A 22,709-nucleotide genomic window follows, 5' to 3' on the forward strand; every position below is an offset into this window, starting at 1 on the left:
TCCATGCATTCCATCATTAACATGTGGAAGCCCAATGGAGAGCTTAGTGTCGATAACGCTCAACGCACCAATGACTTCGGGTACCTACCCAACATTCTCAATGGTGGCTACGAGTGCGGCAGTGGCGGTCATCATGGCCCTAAGATCCGAGTTGACTACATGGCGGAGTACATGGAGCTCATGGGAGTTGACACCAGTCAGTACCAGAAGCAGCTCCAGATCGATGGAGGTTGCGTGGGTAAGGCCAACATGGGCTCTCAACCGTTCCTCTACTGGACGCACCCTGATGGTACCAAGGATGGAGGTGATACGAAGAATAGGTGTTAGGCACCGGCACAAACACTAGTAACAATGTTTATGTTTGAATTCCAGCTTAACTGCAGCGAATTAAAAAAAAGGAATCAAAAATAAGCCTACGCAACCTTAGGGTGCAATAGATTTTTGATCTTGTAAAAATGATTTGCATCACGTTATGATTGATTTCGATGATTGTCATTCCACGCAACTTATGCACCCCAGCCAAGAAGGCTGAGCTTCTTAGAGCATTCATAGTCGATTCCTAGGTAAGCATCACTTACGAGGCAGCAGCGAATCTCGATGTTAGCCTCCACGGCGCGACACACCGTTCTTATGCTGACAACCCTGTCAAGGCGTCTAATCCTCTGGACCAGCAGGAGCTCCGCGTCGCGATACACGATGGCAACCCAACCTGGTTCTCGCTGTTTCTTCACTTTCTTCGAGTACACCTTCATCTTTGACGGCTTGTGAGCCCACTTCACATCCACGACGATTTGAAGAACACCGTCATCTGTCTTAACGTGTCCTTTTATCGGTTTGGGAGTCACTGAGATCGAGGCGGTAACACGAGGTATGATGTCCAAAACAGCAGTCAACTGGGAGGCTTCCTGGTGCTTCAAAACTGAGCGGAGCAGTGCTGTGATCTCCACGCTATTTGTCCTCCACTCATCCACCAATTCACCCAACCTGGTGATGGGCATCTTTCCACTTCTTAATCGACTAAACAACTCATCGCCGGCGTGAGGGAGGTCCCGTAGGCCATTGTGAGTGAACGGCTCCGACCCTTGAGCCAGGCACTGGCCCACGAGAAGTGCGCTCTTCACTCCGTCCAGCGATCCTCGGCTGTAGGCAATGTCCAATAGGGCCTGCAGAAGCCGCCCACATTGATCGAGACAGGACTTCAGATCTGTCACGTAGTCCGTGACTGGAAGCGCAATGTTATAGATGTGGCATTGAAGAAGTAAGAAGACTTTGAAGAAAGGTGAGGAGGGGTCGTCAGTGCAATCTAGATCAGCCAACCCAAAAGGCGTTTCCAGGCCGAGATCCTCATTGTGTTTATCTTCGTTGTGACGGACTGGGAACGGTTCAAATTCCGAGGCTGTGGCCAACAGCACGAGCACATCCTTGAAGTTCACACCACCTTGACGTAACCGTGTGTCGAAATGTGCGGCGGTCGCGGGGGCCAGGTAATAGACACAGGCGACACGTCCGAGAGTAGTTCCTTCCAAACCCCAGTCTTCATCATCATCCAGGGGTTCCACTCGTTCAATGCACCGATGCTCAAGCAGTTGCTCCACAGTTGAAGTGACAAGCTGGTTCAAGAAGGCCTTAACCCTGTTCTTGATGGAGGCGTCAGGAGCAGGGTCCTCGTCGATGTAGAAATCTGGATTGGCCATAAGCCTCCTAAACAGATACGTCCAGCTGAGATACTCCAACACTCCTTCCGGCGTCCTTACAGCGCCGGTCGAGATCTCTGCGTTGACATGGGCAACGAGGTGCTTGTGGAAGAAGGATTCCACTGGGAAAGGCTCGTACAGGAAGCGCCTGTAGAAGGACTGTGTCAGAGAGAAGCCTTCCCCACCCTTTGGGGCTCGTGCACCAGAAGAGAAGCGTAAGCGCGGTCGTCAAATTGAGGTCTGCCAGCACGGCCGATCATCTGTAGAATGTCTGTTAGAGGCATCTCCACGTACTTCCCCAGCATGCCATCGAAGTATTCAGTGCCTTTTATAACCACCAGCCTCGCTGGAAAGTTCACCCCCCACGCTAGAGTGGAGGTACACACAAGAATCTGCACTGCGCCTTCCCGAAATAGCCTCTCAACGATCTGTCGGTCATTGTCACAGAGGCCAGCGTGATGCAATCCAACCCCGAAACTGATTCGCAGGCCCCGAGGCGCTCACCTGACGCAGTGTTGAACCGTAGGATCCTTGAAGTTCTCCAACACGGATTGAAACTCCCCAGGAGGCAAGCGAGACTCGTGCTTGAATCTGAACGGGCTATTGTCTTTCGCGCAGCAGGCGATCAGGTCTAAAGCCGTCAGCCGTGTCTGCCGTCGCGAGGAAACAAATATCAACACTGGGTGATTTGGTGAGTCGTTGCAGATGATGGAGAACGCTGGTTTGTTCATCGTTCCCATTCGTGGACAATAGTGCTTCTCGTGAAATCCTTGAATCGTCACCCGGCACGGTACAGGACGGACAGCAGGCCGGAAGTTGAAGTGGCCATTCTGGCAAACACCCAGCCACATGGCGATATCCTCAGAGTTGTCTAACGCCGTGGATAGCCCTACAAAACGCATCCCCTTACCCACCTTGTGGGCTATGAACCGCATTCGCGACACAACGGCCTCAATGACAGGCCCTCGGTCATAGCCTAGCAGGTGGATCTCATCCACGACTACTAATCGTACATCCTTTACGTAGGATCTCTGCCGCCACATGCGACTCACGCCGTCCCACTTCTCAGGCGTGGTGATGATGATCGATGCGCGTCTGATTGCCAAGAAGTCAGGGGTGACGTCTCCAGTCATCTGTACCACAGGAAACCCTAGCGGCTCGAATTTTGCTTTCCAGTCGTCGAACCGTTCTCGAGATAAGGCCTTCAGTGGCGCTATGTATACCACCTTGGCCTTGGGCTCTTGCTTGAAAAGCCTCATCACGGTGAATTCGCCTACCATCGTCTTACCAGACCCTGTAGGCGCCCCTAACAAGATGTTGGCATCGGTGTGGAAGCAGGCGTGAAAGACTTGAGTCTGAATTGGGTTCAAAAACTTGAACGCCGTGTACAACGACGCAAAGCGCGGGTCTTGTAGAACGGTCACGGGAAGTGGGTCCAACGGCAACAGGGCCGTCTGGCTCGAGCTCGACGAAGGCGGGATAAAGCTGCTCAGCGCGATGGCGTCATCGTACGAGGAGCCAGACCACGAGTCCGATACAACTTGCAGCGAGTACTGGGCTGGGCGAGGCTCGTGTACCGGCAAGGTGAAGATGAGTTCGATCGGGTCGTCGGAGTTGTACTTCTCCTCTGTCAGAGAAAACACCTCATGATGAATGATCGCCGCCTCAGCGGGGTTGGACACCCACAGATGGAATCGCTGCACCGAGCCGTGCCACCTCCGGCTCCAGTTGAACCGTGCCGAAACATGCATATGGACCTGAATGATGGTGGGCGTCATTGGCCGAATCTTATAAGAGGCCTCAATCCAGGGGAACGCATCCAAGCACGACTTGACCTTTTGCCAGTCTATCCCCGCTGCCGCCCTTAGCTCCTGGGGAGTGAAGTCCAGCAGCCGATCCATGTTGTAACCCTCCAGGCGGGCCACAGTGCTTTCACGCAGGTGAACCGAGCTATCATTGTGCTGAACGGCCGACCTGTCAACGAACTGCATCAGGGGATGCACCTTGCGAGGTCCTATGAACCACAGCCTCTGTTCCATCATCTTTGTCCATTCTAGTAAGAGGGTAGTGAGGTGCTGCATCTTGAAGCAGGGAGTCAGGGACATCTCAAACATGGCGCGAGAAACTCGTCCTGCGTTCTGGTTGATGTGGTACATGTCGGACATCAATGTATGGGACTCGACTGGCAAACCACTGAGGTTGGCTTGGATGAGAATACCCACCTTACGTCGAATGTTGGACACGCTGTCGTCACTCCCCTTTCCAGCCTGGGGCTTGGATTCCTTGAGTCTTCCACCTACGTAAACCTTCTCCGTCAACTGTGACTTGGTCTGCGGCAGCTTTAATGGACACCGCTCGGCCAGGTAGTCAAGTTCGTTTCTCTCATCTTCACGTGCCTTGAGATCCCGAAATTCAGACGCTTTGCAATAGACCTTTAAAAGATCGATAGGAGATTCCACCAAAGGTAATTCGCGTATGAAGGTGCCAATAGTGTCAACGTCCAGGTAGAACCTGGTCGCCACTCGCCCAAGCTCAGTCGCAGAAAGAACCCCCGATAAAGGGTTGAATCGAACCAGCTTCCGTTGATTAAGCTCCAGAGCGGCCTTGTGCACCAGCTGCCGCCTAAATCCGGACAGATCCGGGTCGATGGCGACGTCATCGGGAGTCAAGTTATACTTCAGGGGCTGCCGCATCGCCCGGATCAGGTAGAAAGAGTGGGCGAGCCAGTCCATGCCCTCCTCGATGCTGGCCACCACCCCTGTGGAGACCTCAGCGTTGAGTAGGTTCTGTAGCCGGGCAGCGAGATGAGACTCACATGGTAAATTCGCTGAAGCGGCCTGCACGTAGGACTCGAGCTTCGCGTGCTCCGTGATCAGATGCGCAGACCCCAACGAGTCAAATTGCGGTCTTCCCGCCCGACCGAACACTTGTAGCACGTCCATTATGCCTATGTCTACGAGGCCGCCGCGGGACGCATCGTACACTGAGGTGCCCTTGATGATAACCTGCCTTGCTGGTAGATTCACGCCCCAAGCAAGTGTAGCCGTTGAACATAGCACCCGAACGTCGCCTTTGTAGAACAGAGCCTCGACTAGATTTCGGTCGCTCCGCAACATACCCGCGTTGTGCATGGCCATTCCATAGGGGAGGAAGTCCTTCAGCTGGTGGTGCCGTGTTTTCTTTGCGAGCGAACCAGGGTCCGTTGTGGGGCGGAACATCTGCAGCTGCTCCTCGTTGGCATGGGTAAGGATGAACCGCAGTGTGGCCGAGGTATCGGCACGCGAGTGGACGAAGATGATAACCTGGTGGCCCTCCCTAACCGCTTCCAGTGTGGCGTAGAAGGCCTCCTCGTTGAGGCGCTCTCTAAAGGCGAAGGATGTCATGTTGTAGGCGTGCACACCAGTGAATTTCTGCTCCAGTGGAATGGGTCTCCACGAAGCATCAAAAGCGAAGAGACCGCTAGCCGGCGCGCCCAGGAAGAGGCCTACGTCCTGGTAGTTGGGTAATGTGGCTGACAAAGCAACCAGACGACACGCCGACTGCCCCGTCTCAACGAAGTACTTGTGTCTAACGATTACAGATTCCAAAACAGGGCCGCGTGAGTCATCGTTCAGCAGATGTACCTCGTCCACGATGACGACCTTTACACACTCCATGAGAGCTGTGTCTGGACTATTCCTCGTAATGATATCCCATTTCTCAGGTACAGTTACCACTAGGTGCACTGACATCATCTGTAGACGCGTCAGAGGTTGGTCGCCAGTCATTTCGCAGACAGTTATACCCAGCGGCTTGAGGCAGGACTCGAACTTCCTTACCATCTCGCCCACCAGAGACTTCATAGGAGCGATGTAGACCATCTTAAAACTCGATGCCGGCCGTATCTTTCCGGATCTAGTGCGGTTTTGACCGACCTGGTGCAGGATAGCCAGAAGAGCGATGTTCGTCTTGCCCGCGCCCGTAGGCGCCATCACGAGCAGGTTATCATGCGAGCCGAAAGCTTTGTCCAGTACGCGGGACTGAACGGGGTTGAAGGATGTAATGCCGTGAAAGGCCAGCTGCGCCCATTCAGGGAGAACCGATATGGGGACGCGGTCTTCGTCGTTAAAGACGACTGGGGCAGGGGCTGGCAACGTCACCGTCTCCGTGTCTTCCGTGGTGTCGACGATAGCGTCCGGAGGCAAGCGAAATTTGGCATCCAATTTCCCTGCGGGCCCAAGAGGAGCGATACCCGGCTTCAGCGACTGCTGAATGGCTTGCTCAGAGGTGTGCCATTCCACACATTCCACAATATCGGACACGTCAACGGATTTGACGTAGCTTCGGTACTGGTACTCGCCACGGCCACCGATAAAGACTTTATCACGGTTCTTGACACTCCGCGTCCACATCAGGCGGAGGGTAGCCTCCTTAAGTTCAGCCCACTGCTCCGAAAGAGAAGGAGCACACTCCACGATAAACATGACTAGGTCCACTGAAGCTTCTCCAAGAAGGTCCAAGTACTCCGATGCCAGCATGTTGGGGTCCTTCACGCAAAGGTCAAGAGGACGGATGATACCAGTCAACACGCTGAAGACATCCGCGTTTTCCAAACGCGGAACAAGCTGTCGTTTCAGGTCCAAGATGTTCATAATATGGCTGGGAATGGTCACAAGTTGGGTAGAGGCAGTCAGTGGAGACACATTAGTCTGCCAGTCGGGGTGAGCCAGCTCCAGGCCTGGGCCCATGAGTATGCCCTCGGCTTGGGGGGCTGAGACGTCATACATGTCCTCTATCCTCGCGTCTCCGGTGACAAGCCCGTGACGGCGCTTCCACTGCTTGGCCGAGGCTACAGGCAGGGCGTCTACAGCTCCCTGTCGGAGGATACGGGCGCTGCGCGGAGGCACCACTGGGACGCCGCGCTCCATCAGTTCCTGCGCCTTCTTGACCGCTGTGGTGCTGTCAGCCAGCTTGAGAGTAGCCAGCAGGGGTCGTAGGTCGCGGTCGACCAGAACCTGCAGCTCTGTTGCCGTTGAGGGGCTGTACGCGGATAGTAGACTATGTGCGACACCCTGAAACGCCTCACCTCGCGATTGAGGACTCGTCGCTGATGTATATGTCGTGGAGAAGGAGGCTGACACCTAGGTCGCCAAGCTCGGCCGCTAGCGGCCCGAGGATACGGCTCACTACACGCAAGGCCATGTCAAAGGTACAAGGGTCGAAGGAGCCGCTTACCGAGTTGAGGTTGTAGGTCTCAGGCGTGAAACGGTCGTGGGCAAACTCAGACGTGACCTCTGGCAAAACTTTGATGCTCTGAACTCCGCGTTTCGAAAGGCCTTTGAGGTTCGAAGTCCATGGAGCGTCGTCCAACAGGCAGTAAGGCGAATCACTTCCTATACGCATAGCAGCTGATGTGGCGTCGATCATCAGCTGATCCACACTGCCAAGTGGCCGCTCAGTCTGGAACGAGGGGATGCTCTCATCGCTCCAGAGGAGCTCGGCGAGTGAGGGGAGCATGCCACGAAAAGGCTAAATAGGCACCATGCAGGATCCTATGGACGTTTTTCTGAAGTCCCTCACGGAGCCTCCGAGAGAAACCGATGGCGAGGTACAATGGGTCCAGGCGAACGACGGCAGCGACGACTGGTCAGACGACTATCTGCCCTTCCGTGTGGAATCCGACGTCGAAGTCACTCCAACGGTCTGGCATCCACTTCCTGCGACCAGCGAAGACATTCGTGTCTTCAGAACTCGCTTCGCCCTCGATATCAGAGGCCTGAACGTGCCAGCGGCTTTGTCAGACCCTTTTGCATCGTGCTGCAGCGCGACTCCGGACCCGGAACTTGCAAGGTTGTTGGCACAGGCGGCTCGGTTGCCTCAAGACCCTCTTGCCTGCCAGGCTCTACCAGTCGTCCTCGCTGGTCGCAATATGATGGTGGGCTCTGCCTCCGAGGCAGAGCCGCTGGCTAGTTGGCCTGCTGTGGCAGCCGCCATCGTCGGTAGGCAGGCGAGAACGCTGTTTGTGTGTTACTCCGAGGAACAGGCCCTGGCCCGCCACCGTGTAATCTGTCAGCTGGCGAAAGCGGCTCAGTTGCCATTAACCGCTGCTCTGCTCTCGCGGAGCCTCAGCAGAGCCGAGAGGGAAAGGGTGGTGGACCTCCAACCAGCGGTTTTAACCACGTCGTACAACGCTCTCCGATACGAATCCCGCAGCACTCCATCACTTGACTCGTTTCGACTCGTCATCGTCGAAGGCAGAATGCTCTTCAAATGCCACGGATCTGCTGTGCGAAGCCTCCTCACCGCGCTACCAACTGGCATTCAGACAGTTCTATTAGCGGGGATGTGTCCAGAGATCGAGCACCTGTACGTGGCTAACTATTTCGACCTGAGGAAGACAGTTCTCGTTGCTGAATCGCGGAGGCCATCGTTAGGGCCGTGTCCCGACATTGTACTGGCGCCATCTGAAGAGGGCAAGGTGAGGCACTGGCAATTTGTCCACCCAGTATCTGTGGCTCGAGCAGCACCTGCCTGACTGCTTACGAGACCGTACATTAGTTATCTGCAACCCTGTCAGACTCGCAGGACTGGGTCCTTTTCTGGATTCCGTCCTGTGTGGCTGCGATCCTGTGACATCATCCAGAGAGACTGCTCTGATGAGTAGCCTACGGCTGCCTTGTTTGGCGGGGCATCATGTGTTGACTTTCGATAACTCAACCGATTTCAGAGAAAGACGACACATATTGTCTGCCTGGACGCTTCTCCCGCGTAGAGTGCTGTTGCTTGGGTGGGACGTCCTCGACTTTCGGATAGAGGACTTACCCTCCTGTTCTGAAGCCATCCTCTTCGACGTACCCAATCACGCTGGAATCTGTCGGCGTATCCTGCAATCTGTCTGGCCTCCGGACGGAGCCGTGCTGCACACCGTCCTTGCTCGTGATGTTGACTCGGAGCCTGGGGCCTGCTTGTTGACCGTGTGGAACAATCTGACCGTACGAGACCCTGACTGCCAATTGGGCCAGCTTTTGTCTCTAGCTATGAAACACAAGCCTTTTCTCCAAGCTAGCAGGTCTGGCAGGCCCTATGTGCCCCCAGGGCTGCCACCAGTCACCGTGGAAATGGTCGTCAAGAGCCGAATGAGCCGAATGAGCCGCGTGAGCCACGCCTACGAGAGTGATGATCCCGAGGTTATAGACGGATTTGATTCGCTGTCCAGCTCAGACGAAGAAGCCACGTTTCGCAGACAAATACCGCAGGGGCGGTGTCTACTGGACATACACAGAAAGCACGGTCGAGAAACCGTTAATAGGGCGCTATATAGAAAGCATCTGCTTGACCGTGGGTTGCTCGCTCCATTCGGATAATCATCAAACTGCACCTCCAGACACCTCAGTACGGAGTGGTCCCTCAAGGGACCCTGCCCAGATACCCGATGTTCGACGCCGATCTCATGCAGCTTTGCTTGTGTATGTCGTGACTCCTTGTCACATTCGAGTGCCAGAAAAAATCGTAATGTGGACCCTGCGTCCCCTTTTCAGCAGCCGAATCTAAATATTCGTGCCTCTCTCCAGATTCTGCTTGTACTGCAGACTGTAGGCGTCGAAATGCCTTTCAAGCTTCTTGTTAAAGTGACGATTCCGGTCGTTAATGTAGTCGATGGTTTCCTCATCCACGTACTCCGATCGTCGTCTCTTGAATTTTGCCCGCTGGGCCAGCTGCTTCTCGACCATACTAGCTAGCCGCTCTTTGGCTTTGTCAGTGGGTTTGTGAGAGGGAACGATCGCGTGACGTGGAGCGGCGAACACCTTCTCGCCCATCTCTTCCTCCTGTTTGGCATATTCCCCTTCCCAAAAGACAGTTTCATTCAGTCGTTTGTTGTGCGCCCTGTATAGGGCGTCGTTGTTAAAGTAATTCCAACCGAAGTGGACGTTTTCCTCTTTCCATTCGCGTTTCTTTTTTCGATTGAGGGCTGCTTGGGAAGGTTCGTCCAGTTGCGGATCACGCTTGGAGTCCTCTTCATCAGGCTTCTCGGCGTCGTGATCCTTGGCAGCCGCCTTTTGGCGACCCTTGGCGTAGAGAGGATCCTTTAGCAACTTTTTCTCCTCCAGGCTCTCCCTAAGGTTCTGCTGTTGGCTCTTGTTGATGCGTTCCTTCAGCCCTGCCAATTTTTGTCGTCGAGCGTCCATATTTCCGATTTTACCAAAACAGTTCCGTCTTGAGCCTCTTCTCTCGCGTCATCACAGAGTCGAAATCTTCAAACCCTCTGCTTTCACCGACTGTACGCACCCATGCAATCACGTCAGCGCACATGCCTTGACTGCCGCACAGAATGAGCGTTCCACCCACCTCGGGAGCCAAGAATGTGTCCCAGACCTCCTCCGCAAGCGACAGCAGCGCGTCCGTAACACGGACCGGTCCCCGCACCTCCAGTCCTGGCATCGGTGTGTCATCAGCGGCTTGTCTGGAAGTGCAAACACGCACCTTGGTAAAATGGGGAACACCTCGTGACATCTCCTCCTTAAAAAGCCAGTCCTTCTTCTGGTCTCGGATGCCGTAGAGCAGCCAACGTGGAACTGAGGGAAGTAGTTGCCTGCTCGACCTCCACAGTGCCCTGAAAGGGGCCACGCCAGTGCCAGTGGCCACGCACAGCAACGGGCCATCCACCTGAAGGTCAAGGCCTCGGCACACCTTCACCTCGAATCGGTCGCCGATCTTCGCATTGCAGAGGGAGGTCGAAACTAGACCCGTAGCTTGAGTGAACCTCTCGGGAAGGCGAATGAACGGCAGCTGCTTGGCCTTCAATAGAGCATAAAAGCGGTCCAATGGTGGCAGGTCGAATATGTGCTGCACAACGGCAATCTCGCACCGACTGGGGTTGCACACAGAGTAGTACCTTGGACTGGGTGTTGGAATATGTGACACGGCTTGTTTTGGGTCCAAGGACAGTATTGCCACCAGCTCATCCAACTGCAAGTGAAACTGCTTGACTACAAGCCAGTCTTCCTCCGTGACTACCCATCCAGCGGGTCTGACAATGGCCGATAACGTGGCCATGCGCCTCACTGCAGGGTCATACGTCAACACAGGCCTGAGAGAGAAGGAATCCCCTGGTCCGTACGAGAGTGGAGCATCCGCCTCGAAGACTACTAACTTGGTGGTCACCTCTGAAGGGTCTTGCATGAGCTCATGAACGCCGGTCACACTACAACGAACTACAGAGGACTCCGAGTCACAGAGCTTCGGCGGAGATGCAGGAGCTGTGATCCCGCTGGGAGGGAAAACCACGTCAAAAAAAGGCAACAGAGTACCTTCCTTCCAATGCTTCCAGTCGAGTTCAATGTCGCCCGCGTCGTCGCCCAGACGCGTCGAAACAATCTGGACTCCGCCCAGCCGAATCAAGTGCCGTTGAAGCTTCTTCGCAGCCGCGTTGAAGTGCGTGTATTCTGTTGACCCCAACCCAAAGACAGCGAACTTCAGGTGGCTAAGACACCCCATTTCCCGCTTCTTGCTCGCTATGTACCTAAAAAACTCTAGACACCCGTCCGGCGGCTCTCCGTCGCCGTACGTCGAAACAATCAAAATCGCCCACTGGCACAGGTCTGTGTCCAGCTCTAAGCTCTCGGGGTGGTCCAGTGACATCTGTGACGTCTCGGGAAGGTTAGGCGATCCTTCCAGACCGACCCAGGAGGCCGGTTTCCATTGTTCTAAGTTCTCTAGCCTCGCAATCGTGCCTCGCCCGTTGAGATCACGGACCAGGTCCTCTGCGAACGCCTGCGCGGTTCCACTTTGCGTTCCGAAGTAAACGTGCACAGGGGGTCGCTGCCGGAGCTTTTTGGGGGGGCGTCCATGCATTCTAACCCATGTGTAGGCTGCAAGTGCTGAGGTGCCAGCCAACGCAAGGCTCAAAATTAGCCGGCGTCGGTCAGACATTGGCTATTTCCGAGTTTCTGACACCTTTGATTATGACAATCCAACACAGGCTTGACCTCTATCCGAGGTGCACCTTAATAGTGCACCTCTATGAAGACCGACCTGCTCCTATCTTCCGCGGTGGCCATTGCGTCGGTCTTCTCTTTCGACAGCTTTTCTGACTTTGTGGGGTCTGACGAGGATCTGCGTCAGAACGCACCCCCTTTGAAACTCGACGGTGGGCTGAATATTGGTCCCCCTGTAAGAAAGCGGCTTCCGCCACGAAAACGAAACAGAGAGCGTCATCACCTCGTGTTCAGTAACCCGCTTTACAATCATGTCGAAGGCGCAGAGCCTTTTCCAGAGTTTGACGACGCTGTTAAGGGGCACATATCCCCTACGTTAACGCACTGCTACTACTCAGCCGCCACCTTGGCCAATAACAAGCCGCTCAAGCACGGACCTGCCACCAGGCCCAATGAAGACTCCGCGATGGCAGGAGTGTTCTTCCTCCGGAACGATGCCGCCGCCGTGCTGAACAAGGAGTTCAAGCCGGACGCCGAGATACCTGTCGTGCGGGCGCACGTGACGATTGTTGCCGACGGGCACGGAGACCACAACGTCGCGAGGGTGCTGTCCAAGGCTGCTGTGTGGCACTCTTTCCGTTTTTTCACGTCCAACCACACGCAAGCCGCAGTTCAGAAGATTACGTTCCGGAAACATCCGGAGCCATTTAAGCGCCTCCTCATCCAACTCGTTGACCACATTCAAGAGCGGCTAATTATTGACCCTCTGACAAGACCGCACATGCGTTCTGCCGGAAGCACGTTCTCGGTGTCATTGTTGTTCTCTTTAGCTGATGGAAGGCGGTTGGTGGTTTCAGGCGCTCTCGGTGACTCGCGAATCTATCGAATCACCTACTCGACGAACGACATGCGACGCCAGGTGTCCAGTTCCGGCTTCTTAACTGCCGATCAGAACGCTACCAACAAGGAAGAGCGCCGGCGTATGTTCTCCCTGGTTAAGTACCGCCTGCAACAGGCATACCCACCAGTGTTGCCACACTCCCCCGCCTTAGACCTGGCGGCCTTGGAACGACGCGTAGTGGAGGAATCTCTTCCCACGGTGCTGTGCTCCGGCACACTTGTCGTCGCCGAGGGAAATTCTGACGACCGCGGCAGCATCTTGCAGCGGCTAGGCGACGCGGCTGCCTTCTCTGGACAGTGGACCATGTGCATCACGTTCTATGAGAAGTATGTGGGCTGGGCGTCGCTGCCGTCCTTGCGGGCCTCAGCCCTACAGCCGACGGGTGGACTGGGAGATATCTCTCCTCTGTCGTTCCTTCGCAGATACCGACTTGAAGAGCGAGACATCGACTTCCGCATCCTTACACCCACCCCCAATTGCCACACGTTGCTGATTAACGGTTCAGATGGCTTATGGGACGCGCACAGCTCCATAGGTCGCACCGGTGGCGGCCTTTTGGAGGCGGTGCCCTCAGGCTATCTGGGTTCTGCGGCGTCATTGCTCACTGCATGGGCTTATGAACGCTCGGCGAAGCGGCAGCGAGACGACACGACGGCGGGTACTCTATTCGTGCCAAACGCCTGTGAATTACGTTGAGTACATTTAGGAAGGGGCGTGGGCTTCTACAGTTAGCTAACATAATGTGTCAACATTCTCTTCGAGCTGGCTGAGGTCCAGACGCGGAACTTGGGGTGGGCGGCTACTTCCTGTTTTGCTGGAGGGTGGAATGTCCTCTTTGTTAGACTGGAGTATCTTCATGTCTACCTTTGGAGGCACTGGCTCGACAACGCGGATCCAACGGTGATTCAGGGCGGCTTCGGCTGTAAGGCGCTTCAGTGGATCAGGGTGGAGCAGCGATTCTAGGAAGTGCTTGACTCCTGGGGTTAAGTAGAGTGAGTCTGGGGAGGCCCACAGGAACTGGGGCAGCTTCCGGGCATCCAGCTGCATGATGTTTGCGTAGGTGGTGAACACGCAGTCTCCTGAAAAGGGCAGATACCTGTGCAGGCAGAAAAACAGCGTCAAACCTGCGGCCCAAATATCAGCTTTGGACGTTAAAGGTCCTCCGTGCAAAAGTTCCGGCGCGAAAAAGTTCGCGTCCAAGGCGTTCTCCGGCTGTAAAAAGGGTTCTACGCCACGGGTGGCTCTGTGGAAGCAGCCGAGTTTGAGCTTGTTAACAGACGCAGACTCCACCACCTTGACAGCGGCCGGACGGACGAATTGATGCACGACGTCATGGTTGTGGACGTACTGAAGGCCTCGAAGTAGCTGGCGCGCTATACTCTTCAGGTCGCCCTCGGTTAAAGATTTGGACCGAGCAAGCCGGAGCAGATCCGAGTCGAAATTGTCCATCACGAAGACGACCTCCTGAATCTTCGCGGCGCAGGTTCCCTGCTTTCCAGCTTCCATACTTTCCACGTCGAAGTTTCGAGAGCTGTAGTCCCAGAGGTTCACAATGAAAGGGCTGAGCGTACCTAGGTACTTGAGCAACGTTATCTCTGACTGTAAGGCCCGGGTTCTAGGCGGCGTGTCCGCGAAGGCCACCTTCATGGTGAAGAGACATTTAGACGTCCGATTAATGCAGCGGTACACTGAGCATTCAGCAGTCACCTCCAGGGGCTCTTGTCTCACATACTTCTGTTCGAAACTTTCGTCCATGTACTCAGTCAGCCTAACGCATCCCTCGGCTGCTTCCTGCAGACTTGGCACTGTGGACAGACAGGACGCCACCTTTTTCCGCGCTGGAAGAAGATGAGTAACTTAGGTTTGTGACGCCACCTACCTGCAGGATGAAAATTGCCCATCACCAGCAAATTTGGTGTGCACTATTCCGTATTGCACACCATGACGGCAGACGACCCTGAACAGCGCCCCAGCGGCGAGACTTCCGTAATGGGCCAACTGGCCATGATGGCATCACTACTTACACAGGGATCCAAGCCCGCGCAACCCAGCGGCCAAATGAAATTTGATGTGCCTCAACCTCAGAGATACGACCCTCCAACTCTTCCCTGGGGAGCCACCCCTGGCCCGCGACCCTCGAGCATGAGCGCAGAAGAGGCCGCTAAGCAATTCGGAGTGCCAAGAATCGACCTATCGGATCCTACGCTGCAGAAAATGCTCCAAGGCTGTAGTGAATTGGAGGTAAGTAGCGATGGCAGCGGCGTTAGAGGCACGTGGTATGACAGCAGCCTCGTCGAAGCCATCGACGCGATGAACTCCGTAACGGAGGCATCCCGTTCCACCTTCAACCGCGTCTTCACTCCACTTTGGGAGAATCAGCCAGCGGACCCTCCAAGAGTCAAGGCTCAGTTGCCCGTCATTCGAGAATTTGACGAAAGCTATCCACCGGCTGCCAGAGCTACAATAGTGAGCGTGGAAGACACACGGGAAGTGTACGAAGTGCCGACAAGCTTTCTTGCACATGATATGTAATTTATTGCCGGTGAATGCCGAATAGTGATGGAGAGGAACAGAAGTGCATGCGCCTCCTGAGATCCATACAACACCAGATTGAACAGACCAACAAGGCGTTGGATGAGAAGCAGGAGCGACACCGTGGCAGCTGGTGTCTCGCTGTAAACCCTCATGGTCCACCGAGGATTGAACAGCACCGGCCTCAGGCGCCTGAGCCACCGGTATCGCTGAACGTGGAAGAGACCAATGCACCAAACGAACCACAGACGCAGAAAAAACCGACGCGACGGCGCAAGACGCCAAAGAACGCACCACGACGACCATCCACGCCATATCCGGTCGACAACCAGCCACAACCCTCAGGACGATACCAAGAGTACTTTTTTCAGTCACTGGCTCCGGTTAACGTAAAGGAACCGATTTGTGATTCCACACCACTGCAGAGTAGCGCGACATTTCTCGTCGAAGATCCAGGGGTAAACAGTGATTACGGCGATGCTGCCATCGGAAGGTTGGTCACCGAGATATTCGATGGATCAGGAAGTTGGTCAGATCCTGAATACTTGCCTGGCAGAGACAGCGATCCAGAAGCAGTCTCGGCGACACACAGCCCTCCGGAATCAGTCCCGGCGACATACAGCCCTCCGGAATCAGTCCCGGCGAGAGATAGCCCTCCGGAATCAGAGGTCGGAGACTCCTCTCCCGTGGGAACCACTCCAGGAGAGGTGGACTCCATCCATCTCGACTTGAGCGGCGTCAACCCAGAGCAGGAGAGCAGGTCTAGCGCCAGCTCCATATCTCCCATCTCCTGGATAGAGAAGTTGGCCGACTACGAGAGGCGGTGGTGCGACACCAAAACTAACGTTCGACGGACCCGACTACAGAAGCAGGCTCTTGAGGACGACATGGAACGCCTCAAGACCGAAATACAAGGGCTCATTCACGACGTGATGGAGGGGACCTCAAGTGCGAACAGAGCGACACAGTGTGACCTGGAACCGAAAGGCAACTCTCCTAGAATCGTAGCCCCTCGGGAACCTGTGAGCTCCGAGAATACCACCCTTCCACAGACAAATAAGTTTGCCGACAGGGCGGAATTCATCCAACGATTGGAGAAGTTACTCGTGCGGAGATGAAAAAAAAAGCAGATATGCGTGCAGTGTCGCTGTTGACGAACATTAGCATCAGTGAATCAGCTGAAGAGAACAAGCAGTATTCAGTAGTATTCACAGCGGGAACCGAGCTCCCACAGGGGGGGAGCATCACTGTGTCGTCGACAACTGCCCGAAAGATCCTCTGGGCGCTCGCTGACCAACTGCGAGTAGACCTCCTAACCCCTCTCCGGCCCTGCGGGCAGGACTCCAGCGAAGAGGATCTTTTTGTACCGGACGAGTCGAATCAGCTAAGTGACGTTCTACCATCAACTTCACAAGTAGTGGGTTGGATCGATGTTTGCCAGAAGGTCGAAGGATCTACAGACGATGAGCATGGAGGGCGGTGAGGCATCCGGCGTCTGTATATCAGCTTTGAATACGAATCAGCCGGGTCGACCACCAGCAAGAAAAAGCGCATCCGCACTCGCCGCTCTCTGAGGAAGATGGATTTCGTGGATACGTTTGAGGAGGAGACCCCAACGATGCGGCTAGTTTGTGTGGCGCCGCCTGCGGGGAAAGCCGAGGAGCATACCCCAGTTCCCTTGCCCTGGAGGGTAGGTGTCTGTTTGGTTCACATTGTTTCAGTTAATGCTACGTTTCGCTTATTTCTCATCTCGGCTGCAGGATGTGGACCACAGCTTTAAACCACTGGGGGAAGGCGGCATGATCGATGTGCTCGCGCAGCTACCGGCTGCTAAGGACCCTATGGATGCCGAGGCCCTTCCCACAGCGACTCCTAAGAGGACTCTGGGCTCCGAGGCCGATTCGAACCAGCAAGCCGCCGTGGAGCCTGAGCCTTTCAGCAAGAATGTGGATCCATCAGTGTATAAAGTGCACCTCGGCAAGATCATTCACGGCCAAGACACACGCACTACACTGATGATCCGGAACATTCCCAATAAACTAACCCTCGACGACCTTCTCGAGCTGTTGGCCGACTTTGAGGACATACTGGATTTCGTTTACGTCCCAATTGATTTCAAGAACAAGAATAAGTTTTGCAATGTGGGCTACGGATTCATCAACTTCCCTGATTACAGCAAAATTCCCGTCTTCTACATGCGGTTCCAAGGGAAGAGGTGGACTAGCGTCCGCTCTACAAAGATCTGCGCGTTGACGTACGGTCGCCTTCAAGGCAAACTGGATCTTCTGCAGCACTTCGCTTTGAGTAATGTGATGTATCAGCCCCAGAAGATGCGACCGATATTCCGAATGGACAACAACAACGACGCCGACCGCGTGGTCACTGCGTACTACCCACACTTGGCTGAGATGGCCGTCGGCGATATGAGAACTGTACGGTGGCTGCATCTCGGAGAGAAGGCGAACGAAGAGGTTGTTTTAGACAGATCGACTTCCTCTCCGAAGGCGGGGGTGGATGAGTTGGAGTCCGCAGGAACGGAGTCCAGTGTAGACATGCCTATTAGGGACTTCTCCTGTAATTGTCCCTGCGCATTGACTCGCACGGAGGCTCAGATCCAGATGCAACTCGTTCGGGACGAGCTAAGCCAGCTTCAACCCGAATTATTGGTACTGGAGGGACAAAGAACCTGCTTGGAAGACGTATTGAGCTCCACTACACTGCTACCGGCTAACAGAGGCTTGGCTGAGCGCTTTCTGAGCAAGGTAGAGCATCGAGTTCGAGATATTGAATCGCGACTGCTACAGCTACTACAAAGAGCCGTACTGATAGCGAGGCATCTCATAAAGACTCCTGTCCCTGACGAAGATCTGGACGGTCTCGCTGAGGACCAAAAGCGGCTTCTACTTGGATTAGAGGTCACAGCAGACTCATCTGATGGGCGTGAAGAGGTCATGTCAGAGATTCGCGAGAAGCAAGCAGATATTAGGCGAGAGGCCGAGAGGCTCCGGCGATGCGCTAGTCGGCGTATAGAGGACCAAATATGCGGCCAAATGGATCGAATATTGGAACATCGACACCCTATGATCCCTGCGAACGCTAAGGAGATCCAAGACCATTTAGCCGTTGTCGTCGACAGCATGTTTGGCAAAGGCCAACAAACGGTTCGTAAAGAGGATGTAAACACCTTGCTGGACAACCGGCCAGACTTAAGACTCGCGTGGTCTGTAAATACGAACGAGTTTACGGGAGTGGACCTTAAGGACATCTCTGTGGAGGTGCACTTGTCGGAGACCCTGGCCAAGATTTTATCACGCTAAGTGTAGCGACGAGATTTGAAGAGAAGATGCTGTTAAACGTGTGTAGTGTAAAACGATTGAGCAACCGAGGCAGGCAGGGGAGGAGGCTTCCTAGAATCAGGGGACAAAACGGTTCAATGGAAATCGAGCTTTAGTGCACGCCAACACTGCGATGGGAAAAGTCCACGGCTCACTCTCTTCTGCTGGTAAGGTCCGCAACCAGACCCCCAAGATCGAGAAGAAGGAGAAGAAGCGACCTGTAACTGGTCGTGCTCGTCGTCGAACAGTGTTTCGTCGTCGGTACGCCAAGATCAGCAAGGCCGGCGGTGGCCGTCTCAGGCTCAACCCCCAGAGTTAGGTGATTCGGTGTGGAGTGTGAACATTACCCATAACAGCAAGAAAATGACACTGACAAATAGTAGCATCAAACCAGGGTGCGCGTGAAGTGCAATCGTTTGGCAGAGCTGTCTGAAAGTCGCCACTCGTATGAATGACAAAAAAATAGTGACAGTCCCTGACACGCCTTTGCTTGAACGTCACGCAGCCCATCATCCAATCTCCTAGATAGTGAAGGGTCACAATACCCCAAAAGCCGAAATTCACACATGCCCCGAGACCGCAAGCGGCCGCGAGATGATGACAGCGACAGTCAAGACGAGACGGTGATGCTTCATACTAGGGGGAAGGATGACTACCCCGAATCATTCAACCAGGGCAGCGCGCATGCGGAATCGTCCTCCGAGTCCGATGCTGATTTCGTGAGGGAAATGAGGAAGGGGTATGCAGAACTCTATCGACGTCTCCTTCGAGCTCTTTGACATGTCTCAAGAGTACTTCAAACCTGTCAAGAACTATGTCGAGCAGTATTTCTCCCACATCATTCCCGACCTGAACTACTCCTCGCTCACATCAATTGTCTGTGATCAGGCCAACGTGGGAGGAGTGCTTTGCGACGCCGTTCTTGACACCGAGAAGACCTCGGAGCCATCTCCCAAAGATGAAGCCCGCTCTGTGTATGCGTTTACCACAGTTCTGTCCATACCGCAGTATGAGGATGTGCTGGAGCCCATTCGGTCGTTCATACTCAAGCATGTGGACGACACTAATGGCACTGAGGGCAGCATCTGGGAGACGGTGCTCACCCAGTACAATCGCGACGCGAAGGCTTCTACGGTCGAGGAAGCCAGAGAAGCAGTTGGCAACAACGTTGGCCTACTACTTAACCACCGAATGCCGAACCTACCGCCCGAGATAGTACTCAACTCCTTTGAATCCCTAGTGAAGGATATCGAGTGGTCTCAAACAACCCCTGAATGCGATGAAGCTGAGAGGAAATTCTACTTCCACAGCCACTACTTATGTCTACTAAGAGTCCTCCTGCCAGCGAAGTCCCAGAAGAAGAAATGCACGCAGTACACCTACACCAACTTCGAAGACGAGATCCTGGCGAGGCACGCCGACGCCGTGGTAGTTGTGGACACTGGTCTACACTCGCGCTTTTACGACCACGCAGACCAAAAGGATCACGCCGCTATCGAGAAGGTGCTGGTCTGTTTGTTCAGTCGGCCTACACTGGAGTTTGTGATACATGAAGTTAGCTCTGTTCTATCTTTGGTGGACTCGTGATGGTGTTAAACGTGTTATTATGCAGCACAAACAAGCACGACGGTACAGCTTAGCCCCTATTCAAGTTTTCCGAAGGTCCAGTGAGTCCAGCTCCACTTCTCCTGAGGATGTCGTTCTCGAATTCAAGGCCATCCGAGGGAGAAGAACGTCTGATGATTTGTTGAAGGACTTTCACTCCCCTTCTTCACGCAGCTCTCGAGCTTTTTACAGCGACGTCGATGATATCAGCGCATCACCCACGAGCAGCAGCTGGTCTCATGAAACCCATATTGAAGTAGAAGCTCAACCAATCTGGAGTATCCCTGCTGCGGAACCTGAACTCCAGAGCCAGGAGACGCATGGGCTACCCTCACAGCGGACTCTAAGCGCCCTAGAGTCGCTGGCGGCACGACGCATGTCGATTGCTCCGTTCAATGAGTGAGGCCATCACCCAGTTTATACAGCGCGTCCGACTCCAATTCGTCTTCGTCTGATGGGAACAGATTCAGCACGCACTCCAATGTCAGAAGGCAATCCAGCGCTCAGAACTCACCACAAGAAGCACACGGCGACGTGGACTGGCCCGCCAAGAAGAAAGGACTAGCCTCCGCAAGCGAGGCGAATACACAATCAATGTTCGGCCCCAACGTCTCCAAAGTGTTTTCATCGCAATACTTGCGATACATCGGCAAAAATTTGCTCGCGCCGTTCGAGGAGGAAGCCATCAGAGAGCGGGATTTCGTGATTCAGGCGGATGGACTTGCATTAGAACCATCTCCGCTCAGGTTAAGACTGGAGGTAATTATTCGTTCAAAATTATCGGAATCTTATTCGTTAATCTACGATCGCATTTTTCTTCAGAAACTCCTTCGAAGTAACTTCTGGGAAATTATCGTGGACTTCTTCGCGATTGTAAATGCCGCGTGTATCTCGGTTGATCTCACGTACGGAAATACGGAACTGTACCACGCGAAGAAATACGAGGTAGGCCAACCATACGTCATGCCTCATGTCCATGTAGTTTTTTCAGGTTGTCGTCAACTGGGCTGAAACTATCGAGCTTGCATATTTGATCGGGTTTTGGTGCGAGGTCACTGTGTGCTTGGGACTCTTCGGTTCTCGGTACTTCGTGGATATGTTCTCTGCGAACGATCTTCTCATCCTGGTCGTGTCAATGTTGCCATACGGCGTCTGTGGCGCGTTGCATGGCTTCGACTCCTACGACGCAAAGGCATGGCGGCGATTTACCGTCGCTAGGCTCCTGCGAGTTCTACGCTTGGTGAAGCTGGTACGTTTTGACAGTCTGTTTCGCGAGCTCTGGATTCTCGTTCGCGGCATCACTTATAGCTTCCGAGTACTGTTCTGGGGGATGGGTATTGGGTTCCTGATTATTTTTATCTTCTCAGTGCCTTCAACATCCTTCTTTGGCTACAACCCTTCTTTCCAAGGAATGTATGACGGCTGGCAGATGGACCTCGTAGGAGTGGATATCAATGAGTACACCTTGGTGAGGTCTTTGTGGTTTTACGTCCTCTCCATCTACGATTATCCATCCTCATCTACAATTATCCATCCTCTCCATCTACAATTATCCATCCTCTCCAGTATCGGTTCGGCACTGTGTCGTCGTCAATGCGTACGCTCTTTCAAATATTAACGCTAGATGCTTGGGCTGAATTGGTGGACCCGCTGCTCGTTTGCTCTCCAGGGGTATGGTTCTTCTTTGTGATCTTCATTTTTGTAGCCTGCTTTGCCTTCCTCAATCTACTCACGGCCATCATCGTACAATCGGCGATCAACTTTTCTAAGGATGAAGAAGACCGAAACGAGGTGGAGACCAGCAACCGACGACGACTACTCCAGTCAGGACTGGAACGCTACACAAGGAAGACTGTGTTAACCAAACGAGAGTTCATCGAGATCCTAACGTCGACCTCGGGGTTCGACCGGCTGTTGAAGTCCTTCGGCTGCGCGACGGTGGATGATGTGCACTCTATTTTGGACATCTTGGCTGACCCCTACGACCCTGAATGCCGCTTGTCTATTCAAGAGTTCCTACTGGGTGCGCAGAGGTTCAAGACGGGAACCGCCAAAAGTAAAGACTTAATGGAGGCGCTCAGTCGGCTGAGTGTGCTGGAGTACATTGCAAGGCAACAATCCATGGGTCTTCGGAACATCAAGATGAAGATGAAGAAGATAAAGAAGGTTCTCGGAGGCAATATGCTCGTGTTACAAGAGCAAATAATGCAGCTAACGACGCTGGTGGAGTACGCGATAGGGGAGGCCGACGCTGCTGACGAATTGAGGCGGTTTCCCCCCTTGATGGCGTCCCTCTCGACAATAGAAGAGGACGATTCAACTGAATCGCGAAAGGTGTGGGAGAGTATGGAAACATTGGAAAGTCCAACGACTCAACTGCCAGAACTTCGTGAAAGCGTGGAGGACACCACCCGTATTCTCTCTCCGAATCCACGTCGGCCGCCTTCCTACTCCTCTGACCACTCCCCCTCAACCCACCGGTCTCTTCCAGGATTTTACCTCAGTCTCGGTGACCCGCCAACCTACGTCCACAGAGCCTCTGGAGGCGTGTACTCTCCCTCCAGTCTCGGTCACCCGCCAACGTACATCCACAGAGCTTCTGGAGGAGTGTACTCTTCCTCGACAAGTTCAACGCCTCCTGATCCACCGTTCGCCCCTAGATAATGACTAAAATCACGATAAATGACTTGCCTAAAGTGCAATCAAGATGAATGCGTATGCCCCTCGG

At 54.1% G+C, this 22,709-nt stretch overlaps 10 protein-coding genes across 22 annotated transcripts; 6 read left to right on the forward strand and 4 right to left on the reverse strand.

Moving 5' to 3' along the window:
- Positions 1 to 21: 21 nt before the first annotated feature.
- KVP17_002287 (uncharacterized protein) lies at positions 22 to 327 on the forward strand (the record flags this gene model as incomplete). The annotated part of the gene is made up of 1 exon (XM_068518396.1): positions 22 to 327. The coding sequence occupies one exon, from the start codon at positions 22 to 24 to the stop codon at positions 325 to 327; it is 306 nt and encodes a 101-aa protein (XP_068377218.1).
- Positions 328 to 506: 179 nt separating this feature from the next.
- KVP17_002293 (uncharacterized protein) lies at positions 507 to 7,190 on the reverse strand (the record flags this gene model as incomplete). 4 transcript variants are annotated; one of them, XM_068518410.1, is made up of 4 exons in its annotated part: positions 507 to 1,853; positions 1,880 to 2,171; positions 2,199 to 6,731; positions 6,760 to 7,100. In XM_068518410.1, the coding sequence occupies 4 exons, from the start codon at positions 7,098 to 7,100 to the stop codon at positions 507 to 509; spliced, it is 6,513 nt and encodes a 2,170-aa protein (XP_068377232.1). The 4 variants fall into 4 exon arrangements, with proteins under 4 accessions (XP_068377232.1, XP_068377230.1, XP_068377231.1 ...); XM_068518408.1 differs by lacking the exons at positions 2,199 to 6,731; positions 6,760 to 7,100 and having other exon boundaries at positions 1,880 to 1,999; XM_068518409.1 differs by lacking the exons at positions 507 to 1,853; positions 1,880 to 2,171; positions 6,760 to 7,100 and having other exon boundaries at positions 2,195 to 6,601.
- A 25-nt stretch (positions 7,191 to 7,215) lies between these two features.
- KVP17_002286 (uncharacterized protein) lies at positions 7,216 to 9,037 on the forward strand (the record flags this gene model as incomplete). Of its 3 annotated transcripts, XM_068518390.1 has the most annotated exons (2): positions 7,216 to 8,151; positions 8,180 to 9,037. In XM_068518390.1, 2 exons carry the CDS (start codon positions 7,216 to 7,218, stop codon positions 9,035 to 9,037), a joined length of 1,794 nt encoding a protein of 597 aa, XP_068377215.1. The 3 variants fall into 3 exon arrangements, with proteins under 3 accessions (XP_068377215.1, XP_068377217.1, XP_068377216.1); XM_068518392.1 differs by having other exon boundaries at positions 7,216 to 8,208; XM_068518391.1 differs by lacking the exon at positions 7,216 to 8,151 and having other exon boundaries at positions 8,330 to 9,037.
- Positions 9,038 to 9,220: 183 nt separating this feature from the next.
- Positions 9,221 to 9,859, reverse strand: KVP17_002295 (uncharacterized protein; the record flags this gene model as incomplete). The annotated part of the gene is made up of 1 exon (XM_068518413.1): positions 9,221 to 9,859. One exon carries the CDS (start codon positions 9,857 to 9,859, stop codon positions 9,221 to 9,223), a length of 639 nt encoding a protein of 212 aa, XP_068377235.1.
- A 10-nt stretch (positions 9,860 to 9,869) lies between these two features.
- Positions 9,870 to 11,603, reverse strand: KVP17_002294 (uncharacterized protein; the record flags this gene model as incomplete). 2 transcript variants are annotated; one of them, XM_068518411.1, is made up of 2 exons in its annotated part: positions 9,911 to 9,949; positions 10,020 to 11,603. In XM_068518411.1, the coding sequence occupies 2 exons, from the start codon at positions 11,601 to 11,603 to the stop codon at positions 9,911 to 9,913; spliced, it is 1,623 nt and encodes a 540-aa protein (XP_068377233.1). The 2 variants fall into 2 exon arrangements, with proteins under 2 accessions (XP_068377234.1, XP_068377233.1); XM_068518412.1 differs by having other exon boundaries at positions 9,870 to 11,603.
- Positions 11,604 to 11,693: 90 nt separating this feature from the next.
- On the forward strand, positions 11,694 to 13,205 carry KVP17_002288 (uncharacterized protein; the record flags this gene model as incomplete). The annotated part of the gene is made up of 1 exon (XM_068518397.1): positions 11,694 to 13,205. The coding sequence occupies one exon, from the start codon at positions 11,694 to 11,696 to the stop codon at positions 13,203 to 13,205; it is 1,512 nt and encodes a 503-aa protein (XP_068377219.1).
- Positions 13,206 to 13,241: 36 nt separating this feature from the next.
- On the reverse strand, positions 13,242 to 14,410 carry KVP17_002292 (uncharacterized protein; the record flags this gene model as incomplete). Its single annotated transcript, XM_068518406.1, has 2 exons — positions 13,242 to 14,347; positions 14,389 to 14,410. 2 exons carry the CDS (start codon positions 14,408 to 14,410, stop codon positions 13,242 to 13,244), a joined length of 1,128 nt encoding a protein of 375 aa, XP_068377228.1.
- Positions 14,411 to 14,450: 40 nt separating this feature from the next.
- On the forward strand, positions 14,451 to 15,041 carry KVP17_002290 (uncharacterized protein; the record flags this gene model as incomplete). The annotated part of the gene is made up of 1 exon (XM_068518402.1): positions 14,451 to 15,041. The coding sequence occupies one exon, from the start codon at positions 14,451 to 14,453 to the stop codon at positions 15,039 to 15,041; it is 591 nt and encodes a 196-aa protein (XP_068377224.1).
- Positions 15,042 to 15,055: 14 nt separating this feature from the next.
- Positions 15,056 to 18,358, forward strand: KVP17_002284 (uncharacterized protein; the record flags this gene model as incomplete). 4 transcript variants are annotated; one of them, XM_068518386.1, is made up of 4 exons in its annotated part: positions 15,056 to 16,063; positions 16,114 to 16,520; positions 16,548 to 16,731; positions 16,763 to 18,358. In XM_068518386.1, 4 exons carry the CDS (start codon positions 15,056 to 15,058, stop codon positions 18,356 to 18,358), a joined length of 3,195 nt encoding a protein of 1,064 aa, XP_068377211.1. The 4 variants fall into 4 exon arrangements, with proteins under 4 accessions (XP_068377211.1, XP_068377212.1, XP_068377210.1 ...); XM_068518384.1 differs by lacking the exons at positions 15,056 to 16,063; positions 16,114 to 16,520 and having other exon boundaries at positions 16,621 to 16,731; XM_068518387.1 differs by lacking the exons at positions 16,548 to 16,731; positions 16,763 to 18,358 and having other exon boundaries at positions 15,056 to 16,159.
- A 584-nt stretch (positions 18,359 to 18,942) lies between these two features.
- Positions 18,943 to 22,645, forward strand: KVP17_002289 (uncharacterized protein; the record flags this gene model as incomplete). 4 transcript variants are annotated; one of them, XM_068518400.1, is made up of 6 exons in its annotated part: positions 18,943 to 19,095; positions 19,124 to 19,930; positions 19,989 to 20,380; positions 20,407 to 20,926; positions 20,973 to 21,449; positions 21,548 to 22,645. In XM_068518400.1, the coding sequence occupies 6 exons, from the start codon at positions 18,943 to 18,945 to the stop codon at positions 22,643 to 22,645; spliced, it is 3,447 nt and encodes a 1,148-aa protein (XP_068377222.1).
- Positions 22,646 to 22,709: the final 64 nt, after the last annotated feature.

This window comes from the organism of the source record quoted next, assembly GCF_019968985.1.
Source record: "MAG: Porospora cf. gigantea B chromosome Unknown PgB_NODE_198_length_29535_cov_147.276, whole genome shotgun sequence".
In the NCBI taxonomy this organism is placed as follows: Eukaryota; Apicomplexa; class Conoidasida; order Eugregarinorida; family Porosporidae; genus Porospora; species Porospora cf. gigantea B.